We start from the raw sequence: 22,332 nt of genomic DNA on the forward strand, positions 1-22,332 counted from the left end.
GATGACGAGAGGTAGTGGCCATTGGCCAAGGTTCCACGTGGCCTAGGTGGGCTCGGACAGGGCGCGTGGAGGCCCTGTGCCCCTCTCTGGTCCATCTTCTAGCTCCAAGCTTCTTTCCACCAAAATAATTTACGGGATTTTCTGGTTATTTTTGGAGTTCCATAGATCGCTTTTTCTACAAGTACATTTTTAGTCTTGTTTTCCCGCCATATGGTAATTCCTGAGAATTCTCCTCTGTGTGTGTTTCATTCAAATTGAAGGGGAAACGACATTAGAATCGAGCAATAATGTGCAAAATATCATTAAGTAAAGAGTAAGTTATAACAAAAATAGAGATGAAAAATGGATGTATCAGTAACCAACCCCCTGCCCAGATAGTGGTGTATTCAGATCATCCACATTCATATACATTTTAGACACACCAGACCTTTGCGCCCACATCCCTGTTTGACAGCAAACTTCTATTTTACAACCTTGTCTATTGTAGCTGTGGGAACTAGAACAAGCTATTTTTTTTGTACTCCCTCCGTTCAAATTTGAACTAAAACCACGACGAGTAAATCAGAACGGAGGGAGTATATTGTATGTACCAACAATTTTAGTGTGTTGCACTGAGTCTGAGGTTGAACTACAACAGGAAGACGACGCCGTCATTGAGGAATGGGAAGACAAGGAACGGTTCTGCCCGAAGGCACACACCCTAGTTCGTTGACGGTGGCAGGGGCATAGGAGGTTCTTCAAGGTCCGGCCAAGGACATGTACGACTTGTTGTAGCGGCAAGTGAGGACACGATGGGGATACCCGATTCCATGCCGAAGCGACCGCCCCGGCACCATCAGCTAACACCTAGATCTAACTCTAGCGAAGCTTGATGCCGCATCAGAAGGCGTCGAAGATGGCTAGACCACATCAGACCCGCCCTGGCAGAACCAAGAAGTGACCTTATTCTACCCTGTCAGTGACTCCACCGCCTAGCTACCATCGGCCTGACACCTAGGCCTAACCCTAGGCAGAGCTCGGTATCCATTAGAAGGCGACAAAGAGGGTCAGACCACCCCAGACCCGTTCAAACAGAACCAGAAAGCCATATATGGCACCGAAGCTCCGCACGTCCTCCGCCAACCGAGTTGCATCGCCGGAGCACAGACATGACAGGGAGACCTCATTCCATGCCGTCATTGAACACTTACACCTAGCCCTAGCCAAGACCAAGGCAACCCTATCCACACGCCCCGACCGCCTCCCCGGCGCCGAAAAGCACCCGGCGGTGGAGGGGAAACAGGCAACCCGTGCTGTGAACCGCTGTCATTTTTCAGTTCTATCTGTTTGGGCCCTTGCTCATCTACATGGGCAAACCAGCCTACTAATCCTTTTGCACTTGTCTACATGTATGTGCGGGTGTGGGTGCGGGTGGGTGGGCATCCATGAGGTTCATGTCAGCTTCAAAGCCCATCCCATGCGCCCAATTCAGCTGCCCCCATTGCCTTTTGCGTTTGTCATCTCCCCTGATTATTCCCCCCAATACGAGATCCATCTCCACTTTTTGCATGGTGGTCTGCCAACCAGCACACATGGCCATGGGATGCTGGCAGCATAGATAGAGAAATTCAGACTCCCCAGGAAAAAAGGACGAGCGAGCAGCAAACCACCCCCGTATTTCCCTCTCCCCCCTTTCCCCTCGGATACCCACCCCCACCCCCACCCCCGCCCGAGGTCCAGTGGAGCCGCGCACGCACTGAGCCCGCCCGCCCGCCGCGACGAGCCCGACCCCCTTCTCCCTCTCCTCCCCGTCGCCGCCGCCCCCTTCCCCCGCCGGCCCGCTCTCCCCCCACCCGCCGCACCACGTCCCCCGCTGCCGGTTCGACTCGATCCGGCCGGCCCCGACCCGCCGGAGATCGAGGAGGGCTCGCCTGAGGCCCAGCAGGCCCCGCGGCGACCGGGGTCCCCGGCAATTCCGCCGCCAAGGAGGTGCGGAGGCGCATCCCCGCGCCCGCCCGCGCTCCCTCCCTCCCTCCCGCTCCGCTCCGCTCCAGGGAAGAAGGGAAAGCGCGCATCTTGCAAGGACGATTTGTCCGTTCGTCGTCGTCCCCCAGCTGGTGCGGTGGGTTGGCTCGCTTGCTCAGCTCACCTCAGCTCACGGGGCCGGATTTGGTCTGGCGGTGCGGGTGCGGTTGGGGTGCGAATTAAAAAAGGGCGAGGAGGGGGAGTGGTTAGTTCTTCCCTTGGCCGCTTGCAGCGGGGGCGCTAGCTGCTTCGTTGGCTTGCTCGTGCCATTAAAGGCGTCCCCTTCCTCCCTCCGCCCCCCTCCCTCTCCCCCCGTCCCCCGGTGGTTGGGTTCTCGGAAGATCTGCGGCGGTTCTTGCCAGGGGTTTGGGCAGATTCGGAGGAAGAAGACGGGGCCCGGCTCTGATTCGCCGTGGTATTTATGTGCCATGAGGAAGCTCTTCTTCTCCGAGTTGACCTCCTGCAAGGAGACCAAGCTCCAGTCCGCCACCCACTCATGGCTGCCCATGGACAAAGGCAAGCTCTCCAAGTTCACTGGCCACTCCAGCTCCTCCTCCTCCTCGATGTAAGCCTTCTTGCCTCCCCACCATCCCTAATTTCCTTGCAGCGAGGCAGTACAAGTGCTCTGTTTGCTGCTGAATTGTGTTATAAGTACCTTGGTTAATTAGTCTGGTCTTGGGGCGGTGAACATCAAAATTCAGATTTTTTAGTGCTGCTAGATGTTTTTTGGTGTGAAGAGCCAGCTGATTCAAGTGTCTTTCCTTGTCTTTGGGATGCAGAGAATCTCTGATGAAAATGCCGGAGCCGCCGGTCCTCCCGCACTTCAAGCCTGCTGACTACGTCGACATATTGGCTCAGATTCACGAGGAGCTGGAGTACTGCCCTCCTGATGAGAAGTCGTGCCTGTACCTGCTCCAGTTCCAGGTTTTCCGCGGGCTTGGAGAGGCCAAGCTGTCGCGAAGGAGCCTCCAGGCTGCCTGGGAGAAGGCGAGCACGATACACGAGAAGCTCATATTCGGGGCATGGCTCAAGTACGAGAAGAGAGGGGAGGAGCCGATATCTGACCTTCTTGGCTCGTGCGGCAAGTGCTCTCAAGAGTTCAAGCTGCTGGATTTCGTCTCACAGATCTCCGCCGAGTCGCACGGGATAAGCTACGATGACGAATCTGATGAGTTCCAGGGCTCCCCGGTGGTTCATTTCCGGATAAGGGATGACATGATTGCATGCGATAGGCGGAAGCTTGCGGCCTTGTCAACTCCACTGTATGCGATGCTTAATGGTGGGTTTAAGGAGTCACATCTTGAAGTCATTGACATGTCTCGGAACGGCATCTCCCCTATTGGTATGCGAGCCATCAGTAAATTCAGCCTGTCAGGAAGACTACCGTATTTGTCAGCAGAATCTATTTTGGAGATGCTTGATTTTGCTAACAAATTCTGCTGCAAGGGCCTCAAGGATGCTTGCGAGCAAAAACTTGCTTCTTTTGTTTCTTCCAGGCAAGATGCCATAGATTACATGGAGTGTGCTATTGAGCTGGGCTGTTCCATACTTGCCGCGTCATGCTTGCAGGTGCTCCTGAATGAGCTTCCAGAATGCTTGAATGATGAGCAAGTGGTTAGGATATTCTCCTCCGCGAATAAGCAGCAGAGATCCACTATGGCTGGCAATGCATCTTTCTCCCTATATTGCCTTCTTGGTGAAGTCTCCATGAGCATCAGTGCAACATCAGATGTCACTGTAAGCTTCTTGGAGAAGCTGGTTGACTCAGCATCAGATTCTAGACAGAAGCAGTTGGCCTTGCATCAATTGGCTTGCGTGAGGCTGCTAAGGAAAGATCATGCTGAGGCTGAGCGCCTGTTCAATGCCGCCTTTACCGCTGGTCATGTCTACTCGGTAGTGGGCTTGGCTAGATTGGCCTCTCTGAGGAGTAATAAACATTATTCTCTCAACTTGCTTGACTCTGTCATGTCATCTCGGTGGCCTCTTGGGTGGATGTATCAAGAGAGAGCCCTATATCTGGACGGTGATAGCAAGTTAGAGAATCTCAATAAGGCTACTGAACTGGATCCTACCCTTACATACCCCTATATGTTTCGAGCTGCATCTTTGATGAAAAGGCAAAGTGTTGAAGCTGCCCTGATGGAGATTAACCGGATCCTGGGGTTCAAGCTGGTCCTGGAATGCTTAGAGCTAAGGTTCTGTTGCTACCTTGCTCTAGAGGACTACAGGGCTGCCTTATGCGATGTGCAGGCAATCCTCACGCTTGCTCCAGATTATCGTATGATTGGTGGTCGGGTGGCTGCGAAGCAGCTGCGTACGCTTGTGATGGAGAATGTAGAGCAATGGACGACTGCTGATTGCTGGATGCAGCTTTATGATCGGTGGTCCTCTGTGGATGATATTGGATCCCTCTCGGTCATATATCAAATGCTGGAGTCAGATGCTGCTAAGGGAGTACTGTACTTCAGACAATCTTTGCTGCTTCTCAGGTAACTTAATTAATTTATGTTATTGCACAGAATAATTAATAGCTGGCATAATGCAGTTTGTTAGTCTATCAATTATTGGCATTGTAGATGCTACATCACATGGTTTGCATGCCTGGCATGTCTAGGAATGCTAATTCAGTAGATGGCTGATCACAGATCAGCATAGTTGCACATGCCTCCTCCATGATCTAATTCTTTGGCAGTATATGTTAGGACTAATGCAATTGTCTTTGTTCTTTTTCCAGATTAAATTGTCCTGAGGCTGCAATGCGCAGCTTGCAGCTTGCTCGTGAGCATGCAGCAAGCCACCATGAACGGCTTGTTTACGAAGGATGGATACTGTATGATACTGGCCACTGCGAGGAAGGATTGCAGAAAGCGGAAGCATCGATTGCCATACAGAGATCATTTGAGGCGTTCTTTCTAAAAGCTTATGCTTTAGCTGATTCGAGTCTTGAGGCGTCAACCTCAGCAACAGTCGTATCGCTTCTTGAAGATGCATTACGGTGTCCCTCAGATAGACTTAGGAAGGGCCAGGTAAGACTTTCCTACACCTCTTTCTCAGATCTGCCTGGATAAACATTTCATGCATGATTAGGATTTGCTGCCTTGTTTCTCCTGTGACATATTGCTATATAGAGATCCACAGATCTTATACCGTAAATACTTATGTAGCAAAGGAGGGTTTTATCCCAGGCTTGCAAATTACGGTGTGGAACTTTGTTGACTTTTCTACCTATTCCTTTTGTGTAGTATATGCATGTGCATTTCCTCATTTGTTAAATGTATAGGTGACTCTTTATGATTCAGATCAGGTGTTGCTATACATAGCCCTTGTTAGGATGTCATATTCGTTGTTGCATTGAGTAATGGGAATGGTGCACTTACCATTAAAAAATGGCTGTCCTGGTGCTCCTAACATGGCAACTCATTAACTGGTCTATTGAGGGTACTCCAAGAGTGATTTGATTTCTTGTCAAATGGATATCTTCTTGTCTAAGTTAGAGCATGCCATACCATCCAGGGTATAGAATGCCATTTTTCCCATATGGAGTGGGTTGTTGGCTTCAGTAGCTGCTCAGATGAATTTCATCATGTTTGCAATCATCTTAGCTACTTGCCTTTGTTCTTTGCTACATGAATTAAGCTACTTAATTGAAAACTTTTTCTTTAGCACAGCTAGATCCAAGTTCATATATAGATGATTCTGTAACTTTCTAGGCTGAAATGTCCAGACAAGAAGCATCTAACACATATACTTGTTTCACATCTTACAGGCTTTGAATAACCTTGGGAGTGTTTATGTGGATTGCGGGAATCTGGACTTGGCAGCTGAATGCTACATTAACGCTTTAAAGATTGGCCACACGAGAGCTCATCAAGGCCTTGCCAGGGTTCATTTCCTTAGGAATAACAGGACCGGTGCATTCGAGGAAATGACCAAGCTGATAGAGAAGGCCAGGAGCAATGCATCAGCGTACGAGAAGAGGTCTGAGTATTGTGACCGGGATCTAACTAAAGCTGATCTGCAGATGGTCACCAAACTTGACCCCCTCCGGGTCTACCCCTACAGATACCGTGCCGCTGGTAAGCGCTTGTACCTGCCTAGCATATCTAGTTTTAGATCACCAGTATCAAAGAAGGTTGAAACTTTGAATATAAAATTCTGGTCAAAGTAGTTCAATTTGTTATTGGTTGTAGCTCATCTGCGCCCAACTCCCAGAGAGGGTTTGTTGGTACTTTAACAAACCAACTACCCAGTTCCTAACATGGGCTAGTGATAAGTCAATGTTGTTTGCCATATTCTATGCTCAACCTGATCAGTTGGTGCAACAACCATATATTTCATTTAGTTCCTGAATTAGCTCATCTGTTTAAAGTTCTCATGCCCCCTTTATGCTGATGTGAACTCCTGTATGATCTGGTCCTCAGTTCTGATGGACAACCACAAGGAGAAAGATGCCATCTCAGAGCTGACTAAGGCAATTGCCTTTAAGGCGGACCTGAACCTGCTCCATCTGCGTGCGGCCTTCCACGAGCACGTGGGTGACATCTCAGGCGCCCTCCGGGACTGCCGCGCAGCACTTTCCGTGGACCCCAACCACCAGGAAATGCTCGAGCTTCATCATCGGGTGAACAGCCAAGAACCCTGAGCCCGTTGTTGTACATACAGGAGGGGCTCCCATAGCGAAAACCCATACCAGTGTATGTTCTGTACCATACACAGCAAGCAGTAATTTTTAGTTTTGATGGTATCTAGTGAGGCTGTAAGGATTGTGATCATCAAAACGACTAAAATTAAGCCACGTGCTATATGGAAAATATTACATTCCACTTGTGTCACTTGGCTAACACTAACTGGGCAATAGGCTTCAGCATGCAACAATATGCATTGAACCGAAGGCCTGGCTGTTGTGTCCATCAGTTTTTGCACTGCTGTAAAATCCACTTCTTTTGTGTTAGTACTTAGTAGTGAATCTGCTGCAACATGCAGTTTGATTTGTCCATTGTGTTACCATTTTCATGTTTTGTAAACTGCTAAATAGCACTATTAGTTGATCCTCAGTCTGCAGATGTAAAGATAGTTCAAGTAGTTGTTTTTGCGTGATTAACTATGGTTAGGGCCTGAAAATTGGATATCATTTCTGATTTCATGGTTGGTAAACTGGTAAAATACACTGCTAATAGTTGCATATGGTTGAAGACTGGAATGATCTGCAAGAGATGTTGTTACCGCTGCATGTTATTCTTCTGATGGACAGGTATAGTTTATTTTCCTTGTTAGTGAACATATGTAGTGACCATGACACTAGATGAACTTATGTTGCATTTCCCTGTTACTTTTGAAGGTTGCAATGGTGGGATCTCACAAGGGAAGCTGCCATTTATTTGATACAACTGGTATGTCACTCTAATCATAGTTAAAAGCACTGTTGATGTTATTTGCAATTGAGTACTACCTCTGTATCAAATATAAGATATTTTTGTAGTTCAAATTGAAGTGCAAAAACATCTTATATTTTGGTAAGGAGGGACTGAGGGAGTAATAGTAAGCTGATATGAAACATTAATATTTAGATAGTGATGTTATCTAGTTTTCGATTTCATTGATGACTGCAAAAGGAAGCTCCAGTACAAAAGTCAAACAGATCTAAGAATCAGGAAAAAGGAAATCTGTCCAGAAGAAGATTACTGGCTTCCATGTACATAATTTTGCAGTGGATGCATTAGGGAACTTAATACTCTGTTAAGAAACGCTCATGCTTAGCCTTTTTGAGATCCGGACTCTAAAATTATCTGTTAATGTGATGCCACTAATACCATCTAAGCATCTGTATCTCATGCAGCAGTATGCTCCAGGAAGCTCCTTGGGAGTCCTGACTACTTCTGCAGAGTCAAGAATCCGTGTTGGTAATGGCGATGAGCTTCTCGCCTTCTCCACAGATTTAAAGGTAAAATTCCGTTCTCCTTCATTGTAAAATGTCTAGGATATGTTTGCTGATCAAAATACAATTTTATTTTTTGCAAATCTAGAGCAAATGAACAATGTTATTCTGTGTAATTCAATCTGTGGTGACCTGTTGCCCGCGCACGCGCATGCTCACGCTCACGCACACGCACACGCACACACACAGAGGGAGATTTGGGGCACCGCAGGACTTGTGCCTTTTCTCTGTTTCTTTCTTCTCACTAACAAATGAACCGGATGCAATGGCTTCAATAGCGAATACAATGGCTGAAATAGCGAAACATGCAATGCCCCAAGCCACACTGGCCTGATCTTAAACTCATGCACACGTTCTCCACTTGTGCAGCATCTCCGCAACGGCTGCACAACGCAGCCAAAACAGCATGCATTTAGCCGGCTGACACTAACAACCTCCATGCAATCTAGCTGACTAACACAGGTATACACGCCACTTGCACGTCCAGGCCGCATTTTCATTGGGCTCGTTCCTGGTTCACTGAAACACGCGCCTACACAAAATGACTCCAAGAGCACTTGCATGGTTGCCCTCGGGTACGAACTTGCGGATGTGCTCACGTTGCTGCCGCCGCACAGGCTTCTTTCTATCTCTGTGCTTCTCCTGCTGCTGATCCGCCCGTGTTATGAAGCAACACATGCAATTTTCCTTGAACCTACTAATGAAATTATATGACAATTAAACTATGCAGTACAATAAAACATAAACTGGACCTATAAAACAAGGCTAACTCTAACAGAGCAATGCACTAGTGTTAGTTTGGGTCTTTGCATTCACTTTGTGTTTGATATTTTGAACAGGGGTTCAGCAATACCGGAAGCCAAATCTCAGCATCTGTAGCTCCAGAGGGGAAATCTGTAGTCTGTGTGTGCCTGTGAGGACTCCCATGTGTTAAATGTGTATGTCTGGAACATGGCAACAGTCCCTGTCCAAGCAGAAGCAGAAGCTGAAGCAGGAGTCCATGATGTAGCTGTCGAACTCGCATGGCCCGGTATCATTTGAGTATCGTAGCAGCAGACAGCCAGACACCGCGATTTGGACGGTGCAGTGAACTCTGCCCTGAAGCTCCTGTACAACACGGTGAGCATGAACCGAATGGGACTGCTCACAGATACACGGAGAGCCCAGTTTGCGAAGCTGGTTCAGAGCACAAACATCAGCAATCATCCAGTTGAAGCAGTGCCCCCATCCTTGCACGACGAACAACTACCGTCTGCCAAGAGCAGTCGTAGCCATGGCTATCTAGCGCCTGTCTGGGTGGGGTTTGGTATTTGTCACCGCAGGACGAGGAGGAGAAATCAGAGTGTTCCAGAATTTTGGTTTCCCTGTTGCGAGTGTAAAGCTAGTGTAAGAGCGGGGAGCTGTTGGTTTCTTTACTGTGTAGATATCTTTTATTTCTTCACCAGTTCACCTAGAATCTCAACTATTTGAAAGTTCTGGGGACTGGTTAGCATGCATGCGTCCACCATATTTTTCTAGTTTGGTCAAAATTTGTCTTGTTAAAGTATTATCACATAATATTTCATTCAGTTTTTTGTGTGTGTCATGATGTTTCTTTTAGGACTTTGATAACTGGCGAACATCAGATTTGTTTTTTATGGGTACGTCAATTTTTCAAGCATGGCAAACGAACCTTTCTTAATGGCAGTTTCCATGTTCCGTTTTTTTGCTAGAATTTGCCGTGATTGTTAAAAGAAAGTGGCAAAAAAGGTGTGATTTGCCATGCTTAGCCAGTGAACGTCATATTTTTAACATTTCTGTCCTTTTATGTACAGGTAAAATAAGAGAGTACTTATCAGATTTTTATCTACTTCTATTTTCTGGGGTTTCTTCATTTTTTTTGGGCTGTATCTTTCGTCGTGTATACTAGTAAAATAAGAGACTTGTTAGATTTTTATGTACTATACAGTTTTTATCGGCTTTCTTCACGTTTGAGGATGTATCTTAATGTTTCGTCGTATATCAGCAAAATTGGGACGCATGAATCACTAAACACATTCAACAGTGGATCGAGGCATGGTATGTAGCTTGCGTGGTAGAAAAATGACCGTTGAGAGTCTCTATTTTGAGATCACTCTGTTGAAAGTTCTCTCTGTTTTGGTGCCTTGAGAGTAACATTACAGAATACTAGATAGCTTGTGCAAGTTCATGATCAAAATAACATTACGTCGTTCCCCACTATTTTTTCTTGCCAGTGACCAATGATTGAGCAACCACACCGTATAACCATTTATTATTGTAAATATATATAATATTATATCACTGCACGGACCAAGTTACGTCCTCCTCCCTGCTGCTACACGACTGATGATGGTCCATTGGTTCAAACAACAGTCGCCACATCATCCATTTATACCTAAGCATGAGAAGAAAGAAACACAGTGAAGATCCATGGAGCTGCATGAGTACATTAATTCCTAGCAGAGGAGGCAGACACACTGCAGACTGGTGAAGGTAAGCAACAACTAGCTGATCGATCGAGGCTGCGATGATAAAACAGGAGCCTCGAACGCGCCGGCGACTGTCACGATGACGCCGACCATCAGTTGCCGGCCGCCGGGGGTGGTGACGGTGGCCAGGTGAGCTCGAGGCCACCGAAGCCCTCCCATGCGCCGGTGGGGGCGAGCGCGCCGTCGCAGGCAGCCCACGGCGCGAGACTGTCGTAGAGGTTGTCTGTGGCCGCCGGCGTCGTCCACGGGAAGCCGCCGAGCCCGAGGTCGAACTGCGGCAGGAAGACGGGGCCGCCGTCGGTGAGGAACGGGAAGACCGGCAGCATGGGGACCGTGTCCTGCTGTTCTGGCTGCGGCGGTGGCGTCGAGTCGGAGGAGGGCGTGTGGGGCTCGGCGGAGGACCTGCGGCGCTTGCTGCTGCTGCCGGAGCCGCGGCGGCAGGCGCCACCGACGGGGACCTTGCGCAGCGTGCCGCCTTGCGTCCAGTAGCGGCGGCAGGTGCGGCAGTAGTGGCGCGGCTGCGCCGTGCTGTAGTTGTTGTAGTAGCAGAACTTGGTGTCGGTGGAGCTACACCGCGGGCACTCCAGCTTCGGCTGCTCGCTCTGGCCGTTCTTCTTGGTCACCGCTTCCTCCTGGTCACCACAGTTCACCAGACGCGCGCGTCAGTACGTACGTACGTGCGCCGCTTGCCGGAGAAGAGAGAGACAGAGTGATCACGGAGCAGAGCAGAGACTGACCTGCGCGAGTGGCTGCTCTTGCTCAGCAACGTCAGGGGCGGAGTCGGCGGCGAAGGGGCGCTTGGCGCCGGCGGCGGGGAGGAGCGAGGCGGAAGCTGGAGCCATCGTTTGCCGTGCGGGCAGAGCAGCGCATGCCGTGTCCGACCCGGCCGGCTTAAAACGAGCTGCGGGCGGGCGCGCGTGGTGATCACCAGCTAGCTAGCTCTGCCCGTAGCTAGGCAATTAGCTAGGAGAGGGAGGAGAGAGTGAGACGTAGCGGTCAGTGTGAGCTGGACCGATGGGCGGCAAGCGGCGGCGGCAATCAGATGATGATGGAGCTGACGGATCGATGGATCGGGCGACGGGAGCGGTTGGTCGTGGCCTACTAGTGGTAACCTATGCGAGGCCGTGCGTCCAGTGGGTGTCCTATATATAGAAGCCGGCGCGGCGGCGGGTCCCGCGGTGACGCGGCATGGACGAACGGCCGGAGAAGTAGATGCTCGCCTTGCGTCGGAAGGCAGCTTCCTCCACGGTGCATCCCCACCAGCGTCGCCGTCGCGTTCGCGCTCTATACGTATGTCTGGCTGGCACGACCGGCGACGGAGACCCGACGAGCACGGCCATGCCTCTTGGTATTGGTACTGGTAGGTCCGGTCAGTTTACCGAGGAGACTGGAGTGTTCATGGCGTGGTGGGGAGAGGAGACTGGAGTGTTCGTCCGGAGTGTTCTCGGTCCGTCGTCGGCCGTGGCGGATGGACGGAATCTTGCAAGTCGCCCAGTCCAGTCGAGACAAGCATGCACGCGCGGCACTGTGCTAAGATACTGTGATCGACGTTGTACGTGATCGGCGAGTGGGCATCGTCGCATCGGCATCTGGCGTCGCCGCCGGTCGGACGAGCCGTGACGGCGACTCAAGCATCCTGTGTGTTGTGCGTGCGTGACAACGTTAGCCGGCGGGGTCGGATCGGCGTTAGTGGGGACGGACGGACGGCCGCGAGCTGGCGGGCGAGCGCACGTCGTCGTGTGCTGGTCGCGTCGGGGTGACGCGGCGCGGGGCCCGGCGGAGGTTGGCGAGCTAGGCGAGGGGGCGTGTCATCTCGGGGGAGAGAGGACAATGGGGACATGGTCGGTGCGGCTTTTTCTTCGCGGCGGGGCCACCCGCGCCATGCGACGGCTACGGCGCTGTCACAGTCGTGGGTCTCGTCTCTCGTCCCTCCCGGGGTGGACAAATTCACTGCTTTCACCCTTTTCCTTAACTTAAGCACGATCTGATTCTAGATGTAAAAGTTTTTCGAATCTGACCCTTTTCTATCGTCATTGTCTTTGGCGGTAGGATAGCCCATTCTACCGTTAAAGTCTTTGGCGGTAGAACGTCCGTATGGTATGAAAAAGACCCTACCATCATGGTTTTTAACGATCGGAGCATACATGTAATTATAACAGAAGCACACATGCAATAATACAAAAATGAGGACCTTACCTTCATAGACTATGGCGGTAGGGTAACACATCCTATCGTCATAGACTATGGCCGTAGATTCTATTTTTCGCAAAAAACAGAGGTGATAGTGTAGGTAAGTCCTATCGTCAAAGGTCTTGGCGGTATGATGTGTTACCCTACCGCTAAAGACTATAACAATAAAAAAGGCCAAAACCGAAATAATTTTGCACATAGCGTCATATTGTGCTAAACTAACAAATAAGTGTCAAAACAGTGAATTTGGCCAAAACTTTCTCATGCTAAGGATCAACTCTTGACCAACTCTAGATATATCAAACTTTTCTGATGTCTGAATCCATGGTGTTATATAGTCTTTTTTTAACATAGTACAATTGAAGTTGCTCACATACACGAGCAAACACTCACCTTTACGAAGGCACGGATGCACACTCTACCTCTATGAGCACCTCTATGAGACTGAGCCGACATAGGATCTTGAGATTTTACGGAAGTCGATAGGAACGTCTTCTCTCACTGAACGAACATCGCTGGAAGCCTGAAATAAAAACAGGAATAACGAGAGCACCAACATCAAGTATATATAGGACTTGAACCTTGGTGTGCTGGGGATACCACTGTCCTCCTAACCACCTAACCACATGTTGGTTCATGATGATGTTATATAGTCGTATGGTGTGATCTCGATTCTTCCTAGTATTGCACAAATCCTGACAGGAAACATCGAGGATGACAGATGGACAAAAAGGGGTCATGCATTCACCGTTAGCTCTGCTTGTTTTTATATTTTAAAAATCATTTATTTTTTCTAGCACCGTCGGATGAAATCCAACAGTTGACTGTGCTTCCTTGTTCTCCGGATATTCCTCCTCGCGATTTCCCTCTCGAACCGCCTACCCCACTCCATTCATAGTTGGCGGCACTGCCGCCCCCGACCATCCCTCTGAATATCCCCGCATCAAAGTTGTCTCCAACAATCCCACACCCTACCCAAACCTGACATAGCCTACTACTCACTACCGAAGTTAACGCCTCGGCCAACCGTGGCGCCCTTGTCTCCAGCTCGAGGTTATGCATTCTACATCTTCATCCAAATCGACTGCCACACTTTTTTTCCATGGAATTAAAATTTAGCAAATGCAACTAGAAATGACCATCTGATCTGTGATCTTCGATTCTCCCCACTCTTGCAAGTTTCAACACATAGACACGGCTCAACCAATTATGTTGGTTATCTACAAGATAGACATCTTTGTCGGGTGACACATTATCGGAGAGTACCGCGAGAATCATGTGGGGGCATAGTTAAAAAGTTCATAAACTTTTCATTTGGAATTCCGTGATTTCAAGGGCTACCAAGGAAATTGTATTGAAATTTCTTTCTGGCCACGTCTATACTAAATTCAAATTTTTTGATCAACAAATCTCATTTTTAATCAAATTATTCCAGAATGATTTTCAAATTCTAGACACGGGGCGATGGAGTGTAATAAAGCGGGGCGAAAATATGAGACACCGCGTATAGTGTGCAGAGTGAGCACAAGGGCAAGAAGCAAGTGCCACGGTGATGCTAACATGGGGACATTGTAGGTCGAGATGGAGAAGCCGGGGGCGACACAGTGGAATCCAAGGGGAGAATTTTTTTGAGAATGTCATAGTCGCCCTAGAAATAGTTTTTAAATGTTGATATCGATATCCACATGATCAAATTCTTCCAATCCCATTGTATTTTGCACGATTATAAATTTTTGGATCAACGTACTATGGTTTTCTAAAGGACGGTTTATCGTCCGAGAAATAGCACAACCAAAATGGTAAAGGCATGCATGCACAATCATTATACATACACTCAATACTAAGTATCGCTGATCTAGTACAAAGTTAAGGATGTCATGTATGTCATTTAGAGAAGACAAAAAAAATCATATTATACAAATGCAATGAAAGTATATCCTATTGTTATCTCCTACTCCATCCATTTGAAAAAGCTTGTCCCTACGTGTGTGATCGGGTCTATCCAGCACGCATTACGAGGCGGCTATCATGTTTGCTGCGGGGATGGATCCAGTCCAGTGTAAACGTGAGTTGAGTGTGTCGGCAGAAGATTAGCCACGGGCAATACCACGAGTGCAAGACTCAATAGCGAAATGACACTTTCGGCAACGCACGGACGTCAACAGCTCCCTCACCTTTGACTGGCTACAGAGCCGTGCAACCTTCCAATTCTCAGCTCCGTCAACCCCACCCGTGCGGGCGCGCACAAAATAAATAATGCTGCATTGGATGTGGATCGATCGGAAGAGAATGTTCAGTCCGGTATGTCGTGCTTTACATACCAGCTCGCTTGCAACTGAGCTCAAATTCTTCTTAAAGAATGAAGGTCAAACTAGTTACAGTAAAAAAAAAACTCCCTTTATAAACTAATATAAGAGAGAGTATGAATTAAGATGGCGTTAAAGCGTTGTTTCTCTACCTGCGACGGAGAAGATAAAATGGTTTTCACTACATCGGCCACATATTTGCCGGCACCGCCCCCTCCCCACCCCCACCTCCCATGCTTCGGCGGGAGGGATCCCGTCCTTTCTTTAGATAGTTTTAATGCGTTGGTCAGGGTGATAAGGCAGCGGCAGCGTCTTAGAGTTAGAATATTGTCTTTACCATCATATTCTTGCTACAGTGGTGTGCTTAGAGCCGGCGGAGAGCATGTGAAGGTGTGTCTTCGACGGATCTTCTTGGATCCAGTTGGCGGTAGTCTCAAGTGTATCTGCTTGGATCCAGCCGGTGTTTGCCTTTGGCAGACATGGATTCAACCGATAATCATTTCAGTTGTTGTATATGGCCCATCTATATAAGATTACTGTTGTCAACGACGGTTGCTGTTTTGATGCGTTGATCTTCTGAGACCTTACCGCAATGAATTTTTGACTACCTATTATAACAAGGTCTGCCTGCCTCCGATGAAGGACATGAGATGATGACGGCATGCTCAGGTCACTCAAAATGCTTGTTGCTGATCATGGGGATTAATGTACTACTTTACATGTTATTAATAGACGGGAGGGCTTAAAGAAAGAATTAAGATGGGCACCAGGACGAGAACCTTGGGTGTCTTTGATTGAGTAACCAAATGAAATGGGATATCATGGTTCTATCTAGTGGAATTTGCGTCTTCCACATTTGGTTTTAGATCCCCCGTCCACCACTGTCGTCTGGGATCACCACACAACCCCCGCGGTGCACCTTGGTCGATGCCAAAATCCGATAGGGAAACACTTTTGTAGAGGGAGGAATAGGGCTAGACGAAACTCCATGTCATGTGGCGCTAATTCAGGCGAGGATCGAGGGTCCGGTCAATATAGCGTGGTTCCATATACATCGGAGGGACATCCCTCTAGGTGGAACCAATACATTCTATTCCGCCTCCTCAACCAAACACTAGAATGGGCACCAACAGATGCGGAGCTCACCCCATTCCCCTCCATTACTCCAACCAAACACACCATAAAAAGTGACACTTGTCACAAAATGTTCTCGGAAGCAGTTCTAGAGATCTCAACAAAAAGCCAAGAAAAGCAGGTAGTGATAACCACAACGAATTCAGACGACACAGTGCTTTTTTTGGACGAAAGGCTCACGTTCGGAATGGAACCACAAGTGAGATGATACAAGAAAACGGTGTCCTGCCGACCAACGTTTGCAGCGACAGCGACTCAGCGCTGCAGGCGATGGGAACCACAACCGCAACCGCATATGATTGAGACTAGTTTAATCATGAGCTCGATCACAAGCTGCGTTTAGACAATGGCGCTCATGAGTCATGACTGTTATCCTGGCCGTGCTCTTGATCTCGAACGGCTGGTACGTGAACGCACGCCTCCTACTTCCCCTCTCGCCCGGCCATCAACTTGTTAATTTCTTGTTACAACTTACCATCAGTATACTTATTAATACAACGAACGAAAATATATTAACTTGTGCGCATGTAGGAGCAAGGATGACGACTAGTTGCGGCCATATACAGGTCAACACTCAACACGCATCAAGGAAAGGACAATTGTTGGTCATGGATCTCATCAACTAATTTAATCTCTCCAAGAACAATTGCTGGTCATGGATCTCATCAACTGGTTAATCTACTGTGGGAGCGCGATGGATTTGTCATGCTAACACAGATTAATAGTTAATTAGCATGATATGCCACCGATCCACGCGAACTTTCCCAGGATCCTGAAAACGAGGTTTGTGAAATACACATCTTTCCGATTAGGATGACAGCGATCAAGGTTTTAGTTTAGGTTACGGTTTGCTGTGTTGTGTGTTATGCATGTTTATTTTTAAAGCGTGCCAACAGGATTGAAGCATGGGCACATACCAGTGCATGGATGCCCGTGTGGTTCTATGTCGGTGTGTGCATTTTGTTTGTTTGTTTGGAGATCACTAATTATGACTTGAACTTAAAATTGTTGGCCCAGACAGTGTTGACGAGTACTTTTCGATGACATGCGACGACGAAGCAAAACGCTGGATTCCGAAAAAGGAAACACCTTCGCTAAGAAATTTCAAAATTCAGCGCCAATTCATGGAACATACTGGCACTTTGAAAATGGGCCTAAGGCTTTGAGAACAAAAATGTATAATGAAGCAAAATGTAACACCCTGGATGTAACTTGTCATATTTGTAACTCCGACTCTTGCCATTTCCGACTTTAAGTTATGAGATTCCCTTCGTGGTTGGGTTTTGTCTTTGTTTTGCATTTTGTTCATATCATGCATATCATATCATGTCTTCATGTGCATCGCATTTGCATTCGTATTCGTCTCATGCATCCGAGCATATTTCCCATTGTCCGTTTTGCAATCCGACACTCCGACGTGCACCGGTGTACCCCCCTTTTGTCTCTTTTCATGAGCGGTTATTAAACGTTCTCGGAATGTACCGAGATTTACCAAGCGGCCTTGGTACACCATCGATAGACCGCCTGTCAAATTTCGTTCCATTTGGAGTCCGTTTGATACTCCAACGGATAACCGGGTAACCGGGAAGGCCTCTTGTGTGTTGCAGCCCAACACCCCTCCAAAACGGCCCAATAACCCATCCAAACCACTCTCATGTCCTCCGTCGTCGGATCACGATCGTGTGGGCGAAAACTACACTCTATTTGGACACTCCTACCTCCTCCTAGCTATAAATATGTGATCCCCTCCGAATTTTTTTTCGCAGCTAACCCTAGCTCGCCCTCTCCAGGCGCTGCCGGACACGTCCGGGCGAAGCCGGACGCGTCCGCCACCGCCTCCACCTCCGCCCAACAAGTGGCCGCCCACCACGTGGCCCTCCACCGTCCTCCGCTGTCGCGGCCCGCGGGGCCGGAAGCCGCCCCGCGCGAGCCCGCGCGCCCCGTCGCCCGATCCCGCGCCTCCATGCCGCGACGCTCGCCAGCCGCCGCCTGCCGACTTCGCCGAGCTCCTTCCGTCGAGCGCCGCCCGGCCCCGCCGCCTGCCAGCTTCCCTGGCCCGCGCGTCCGCCGAGCGCCGCCTCCCTCGACCACGGCCCCGACCGGATCCGTCAAGGGCGCGGCCAGATCCAGACCGGACCGTCCTCCGGTGAGCCTCCCCAACTCCGGCCAACTCTGTCCTCTACTCCGGTGAACCTTGTTTTCCGTGCCCGCGGTCTAACCCTAGATCTAGAAGGTTGACCCCCGATTTTCCTCCAAGTCTTTTTCTGTGATAAATTTTCATGCCCTATTCATTGCCTCGTATCTCGGTGACCGTAGCTCCGTTTGATGCATATGAGATATCAAAATGTTCATTGGGATATGCTCCTCATTTCATTCCATTGTGCCATGCTTGTTTGAGTTCTTCTTGATGCCCTAATCATTGATGCAGGAGTGCTATAAAATGTTTACGGCTGCTACTTATCAGATTATGATGATTTGTCATTTTTGTCACTTTTGATGTGTGCTTCATATGGGCATGAGCTCTACATGTGTTTTGATCTACGCCATGCAATCTTTACAGGGGTGCTTGCCATGTATTTTTGTGATCTATGTGGTGACTAGCACAAGCTTGCAAACTAGGCTTCGTGATATTGCTGTTTTCAGGGACTTAGGATTTTGCTAAGTCCTTGTTCTGTTGTTCTTTTTATGCCATGTAAATTTGATGCTACAATGAGATCCATGCTTGTTTTGAGTATCTTCAGTAAGGGTGTTTTGGACATATGGTTATGCTCTATCCATCCATGCCCCTTTGCAATTATGGAGTGCCCTAGAATGTCTTAATCTGGCTCTACTTTTACTATAAAATGTTCCTGGCAGATTGTTTACATGTTAATCTATTTTGCCATGGTTGTTGCTAGTGATCCATGTATGCTACGAACTTGCTATTGCCATGGTTAGCTTCATGAACATGTCATCTTGCTGATGCTATGCTTATTTTGTCATGCAATGCTTTGTGGTGAGTGATTTGAGCTCACAAAGATGCCTTCATAATTCTGTTTATGCCATGCTCTGATTTCTGCTAAGTCTGAAACTATTAATAAAACTTGCTATGTTTACATGGGTGCCATCATATTTTCTGTGCATTTTTGGCTCATGATCATTAAGGGATTTTTGTTCTATGCATTTAGTAGATTCATTCCATGACTTTTTTTTGTTATGATATGTTCCTGTATCATGTTGTTTGCTTACTCCAAACATGGCTTCCTGATGTTATTTCTGGCATGTTAGTATTTTCACCAAGTCTGTGAAGCTGATATCTTTTGCACTTTTGCCATGCTTGTTTGAACCTGCTCTTGTGTATTTTAGCCGTAGCTCAGTGTTCATGTTTTGTCAAGCATCTTGTGTACATCACTACCATATACTTTGTTGTTATGTTGGAGTGCAGTAGCTTAGTTTCTTGTGGCATTCTAGATGGCATCGTGCTATTAATCGCAGAATTGTGCCTTTCTTGTTTTGCTTGCCATTTGCAAACCGTGCATCCGTTTCCGGTGATCTTTATATCAATTTCGACCGAAATCATGTCATCTTTCCAGAGGCACACTTGGTTTTCCAAGTTGATGCCTTGATCATTCTTTCCCTTCCGAAGCAAGCATATGCATGGATATTATGTCTTGCATATCATGCCATGTTTCGCATCATGTTGCTTGTGCATTGCACCGTGATTGATTGTTGGTCCTTTGCTTATGTTCTTGCTTTGGGTAGAGCCGGGAGACGAGTACGTGATCGAGGAACCTGTTGAGTACGCTAATGAGGATCAAGCTTTCGACAACTCTGAGAACTTTGCAGGCAAGATGACCATACCCTCGAAATCACTTCTATCTTTGCTTGCTAGTTGTTTTCTCTATTTCTATGCCGCGTTACCTACCACTTGCTATATCATGCCCCCCATATTGCCATGTCAAGCCTCTAACCCACCTTTCCTAGCAAACCGTTTGGCTATGTTACCGCTTTTGCTCAGCCCCTCTTATAGCGTTGCTAGTTGCGGGTGAAGTTGAAGTTTGTTCCATGTTGGAACATGGTTAATGTTGGGATATCATTACTATATCTTATTTACTTTAATGCATCTATATACTTGGTTAAGGGTGGAAGGCTCGGCCTTATGCCTGGTGTTTTATTCCACTCTTGCCGCCCTAGTTTCCGTCATACCAGTGTTATGTTCCTTGATTCTGCGTTCCTTACGCGGTTGGGTGTTATGGGAACCCCTTGACAGTTCGCTTTGAATTAAACTCCTCCAGCAAGGCCCAACCTTGGTTTTACCTTTTGCCTACCTACCACCATATACCTTCCCTTGGTTTCTGCAGACTCAAGGGTCATCTTTATTTTAAACCCCCCCGGGCCAGTGCTCCTCTGAGTGTTGGTCCGAACCGAGTAGACCGCGGGGCCACCTCGGGGCAACTTGAGGGTTGGTTTTGCTTGTAGGATGTCTCATCCGGTGTGCCCTGAGAACGAGATACGTGTGACTCCTATCGGGATTTGTCGGAACATCGGGCGGCTTTACTGGTCTTGTTTTACCATTGTCGAAATGTCCTGTAACCGGGATTCCGAGACTGATCGGGTCTTCCCGGGAGAAGGAATATCCTTCATTGACCGTGAGAGCTTGTGATGGGCTAAGTTGGGACACCCCTGCAGGGTTTTGAACTTTCAAAAGTCGTGCCCGCGGTTATGGGCAAATGGCAATTTGTTAATATCCGGTTGTAGAGAACTTGACACTTAACTTAATTAAAATGAATCAACCGCGTGTGTAGCCGTGATGGTCTCTTTTCGGCGGAATCCGGGAAGTGAACACGGCCTTGTGTTATGCTTGAGCATAAGTAGCTCCAGGATCACTTCTTGATCACTTTTAGCTTCTCCACCGTGCGTTGCTTCTCTTCTCGCTCTCTTTTGCGTAAGTTAGCCACCATATATGCTTAGTGCTTTGCTGCAGCTCCACCTCACTACCCTTTCCTACCCTTAAGCTTAAATAGTCTTGATCTCGCGAGTGTGAGATTGCGGAGTCCCCGTGACTCACAGATATTTCCAAATAGATGCAGGTGTTGATGATGCCAGTGCAGGGGACGCTACCGAACTCAAGTGGGAGTTCGACGAGGATTCGGGCCGTTACTATGTTTCTTTTCTGGATGATCAGTAGAGGAGCCCAGTTGGGACGACCGGGGATCTAGCAATTGGGGTTGTCTTTCTTTATTTTGCTTCCATAGTCGGACCTTTGATTGTACCTTGGATGATGTATGGATTATTTATGTATTGTGTGAAGTGGCGATTGTAAGCCGACTCTTTATCCCTTTCTTATTCAGTACATGGGATGTGTAAAGATTACCCCTCTTGCGACATGCCTACCATGCGACTATGCCTCTAAGTCGTGCTCTGACACGTGGGAGATATAGCCGCATTGTGGGTGTTACAAGTTGGTATCAGAGCCTTCCCCGACTTAAGAGTCCCCTGCTTGATCGAATCCCTAACGTTGTTGAGTCTAGAACAAAATGTTTTGAGTCTTAGGATTATATATATATCGAGAGTATGATTCTTTTTACTCCTCAGTCCCTTCGTCGCTCTGGTGAGGCCTCCTAACGTAGAGTTTTGACTCTTCTCTCCTCAAATTTAAGATTTTTTTAGGATCACGCGGGTATCTTGGAATCGTTTCGATGGTTTTGTGACGAGAACATTGTTCTTGGTGCCTCCTGACAGTTAGGGATTGTGGTGGTGTCCCGGGGAGTTGAGCTCCGAGGTGTTGTCGTCACAATTTTATCATTGTAGTTCTGGAATACCTGAGTTCGCCGACATCGAAAATCTCTTTTATGCAGTTGTTGGTGAGATAATCTCGACGCCACCTAGTACTGGGGTGGGAGTTCGGGAGTATTGCCATAACTCGTATAATGGATGCTTTTCGAAGGTTGAGGTACATGATTTCTGAAGATTTCTTGGTTACGTGTTGAAGGATGGATACAGCTGGATGTAGGATTTGCTAGTTTTGTGTGAGGTATTATGCTTCCCCTATATCCCCAACACCTGATTGCATAACCAGGAAGTTTTGAGAGTTTTAGGTGGGAATTCATGTAGCTCTAGTATATCTTCCCGCAGATATTTGGTTTGTGATTGGGTAACACTTACCAATTATTTGTTCATATTCATACCTTGTTGATTTATTCATCTACCTTTATCTACGTGGCTTCTCAACTTTATGGAAGTGTGATGACTTACTTTGGGAATTCATTCGTTCATCCTTGTTCGAATGTTTATT

The 22,332-nt window shown here is 47.8% G+C and overlaps 3 protein-coding genes across 4 annotated transcripts; 2 read left to right on the forward strand and 1 right to left on the reverse strand.

Moving 5' to 3' along the window:
• The first annotated feature begins 1,782 nt into the window (after positions 1–1,782).
• LOC123191052 (ETO1-like protein 1) lies at positions 1,783–6,827 on the forward strand. Its single transcript, XM_044603809.1, has 5 exons — positions 1,783–2,569; positions 2,784–4,493; positions 4,739–5,030; positions 5,771–6,080; positions 6,426–6,827. Exons 1-5 carry the CDS (start codon positions 2,433–2,435, stop codon positions 6,644–6,646), a joined length of 2,670 nt encoding a protein of 889 aa, XP_044459744.1. The 5' UTR covers positions 1,783–2,432; the 3' UTR covers positions 6,647–6,827.
• A 158-nt stretch (positions 6,828–6,985) lies between these two features.
• LOC123191055 (uncharacterized) lies at positions 6,986–9,582 on the forward strand. 2 transcript variants are annotated; one of them, XM_044603811.1, is made up of 4 exons: positions 6,986–7,255; positions 7,343–7,394; positions 7,841–7,945; positions 8,779–9,582. In XM_044603811.1, the coding sequence occupies exons 1-4, from the start codon at positions 7,188–7,190 to the stop codon at positions 8,854–8,856; spliced, it is 303 nt and encodes a 100-aa protein (XP_044459746.1). In that variant the 5' UTR covers positions 6,986–7,187; the 3' UTR covers positions 8,857–9,582. The 2 variants fall into 2 exon arrangements, with proteins under 2 accessions (XP_044459746.1, XP_044459747.1); XM_044603812.1 differs by having other exon boundaries at positions 7,844–7,945.
• A 601-nt stretch (positions 9,583–10,183) lies between these two features.
• LOC123191054 (dof zinc finger protein DOF2.2) lies at positions 10,184–11,553 on the reverse strand. The gene is made up of 2 exons (XM_044603810.1): positions 11,166–11,553; positions 10,184–11,060 (listed from the first exon to the last, which is right to left on the reverse strand). Exons 1-2 carry the CDS (start codon positions 11,268–11,270, stop codon positions 10,521–10,523), a joined length of 645 nt encoding a protein of 214 aa, XP_044459745.1. The 5' UTR covers positions 11,271–11,553; the 3' UTR covers positions 10,184–10,520.
• Positions 11,554–22,332: the final 10,779 nt, after the last annotated feature.

Source organism: Triticum aestivum, chromosome 2A (genome assembly GCF_018294505.1).
Source record: "Triticum aestivum cultivar Chinese Spring chromosome 2A, IWGSC CS RefSeq v2.1, whole genome shotgun sequence".
NCBI lineage: Eukaryota > Viridiplantae > Streptophyta > Magnoliopsida > Poales > Poaceae > Triticum > Triticum aestivum.

Coding starts and splice junctions, on each gene's coding strand:
- LOC123191052 (XM_044603809.1), top strand. CDS start 2,433: ATGAGGAAGCTCTTCTTCTCCGAGTTGACCTCCTGCAAGGAGACCAAG. Junction 2,570..2,783: donor AGCTCCTCCTCCTCCTCGAT/GTAAGCCTTCTT, acceptor TTTGGGATGCAG/AGAATCTCTGATGAAAATGC. Junction 4,494..4,738: donor CAATCTTTGCTGCTTCTCAG/GTAACTTAATTA, acceptor TTCTTTTTCCAG/ATTAAATTGTCCTGAGGCTG.
- LOC123191055 (XM_044603811.1), top strand. CDS start 7,188: ATGGTTGAAGACTGGAATGATCTGCAAGAGATGTTGTTACCGCTGCAT. Junction 7,256..7,342: donor GTTATTCTTCTGATGGACAG/GTATAGTTTATT, acceptor TTACTTTTGAAG/GTTGCAATGGTGGGATCTCA. Junction 7,946..8,778: donor CCTTCTCCACAGATTTAAAG/GTAAAATTCCGT, acceptor TATTTTGAACAG/GGGTTCAGCAATACCGGAAG.
- LOC123191054 (XM_044603810.1), bottom strand. CDS start 11,270: ATGGCTCCAGCTTCCGCCTCGCTCCTCCCCGCCGCCGGCGCCAAGCGC. Junction 11,061..11,165: donor AAGAGCAGCCACTCGCGCAG/GTCAGTCTCTGC, acceptor TGTGGTGACCAG/GAGGAAGCGGTGACCAAGAA.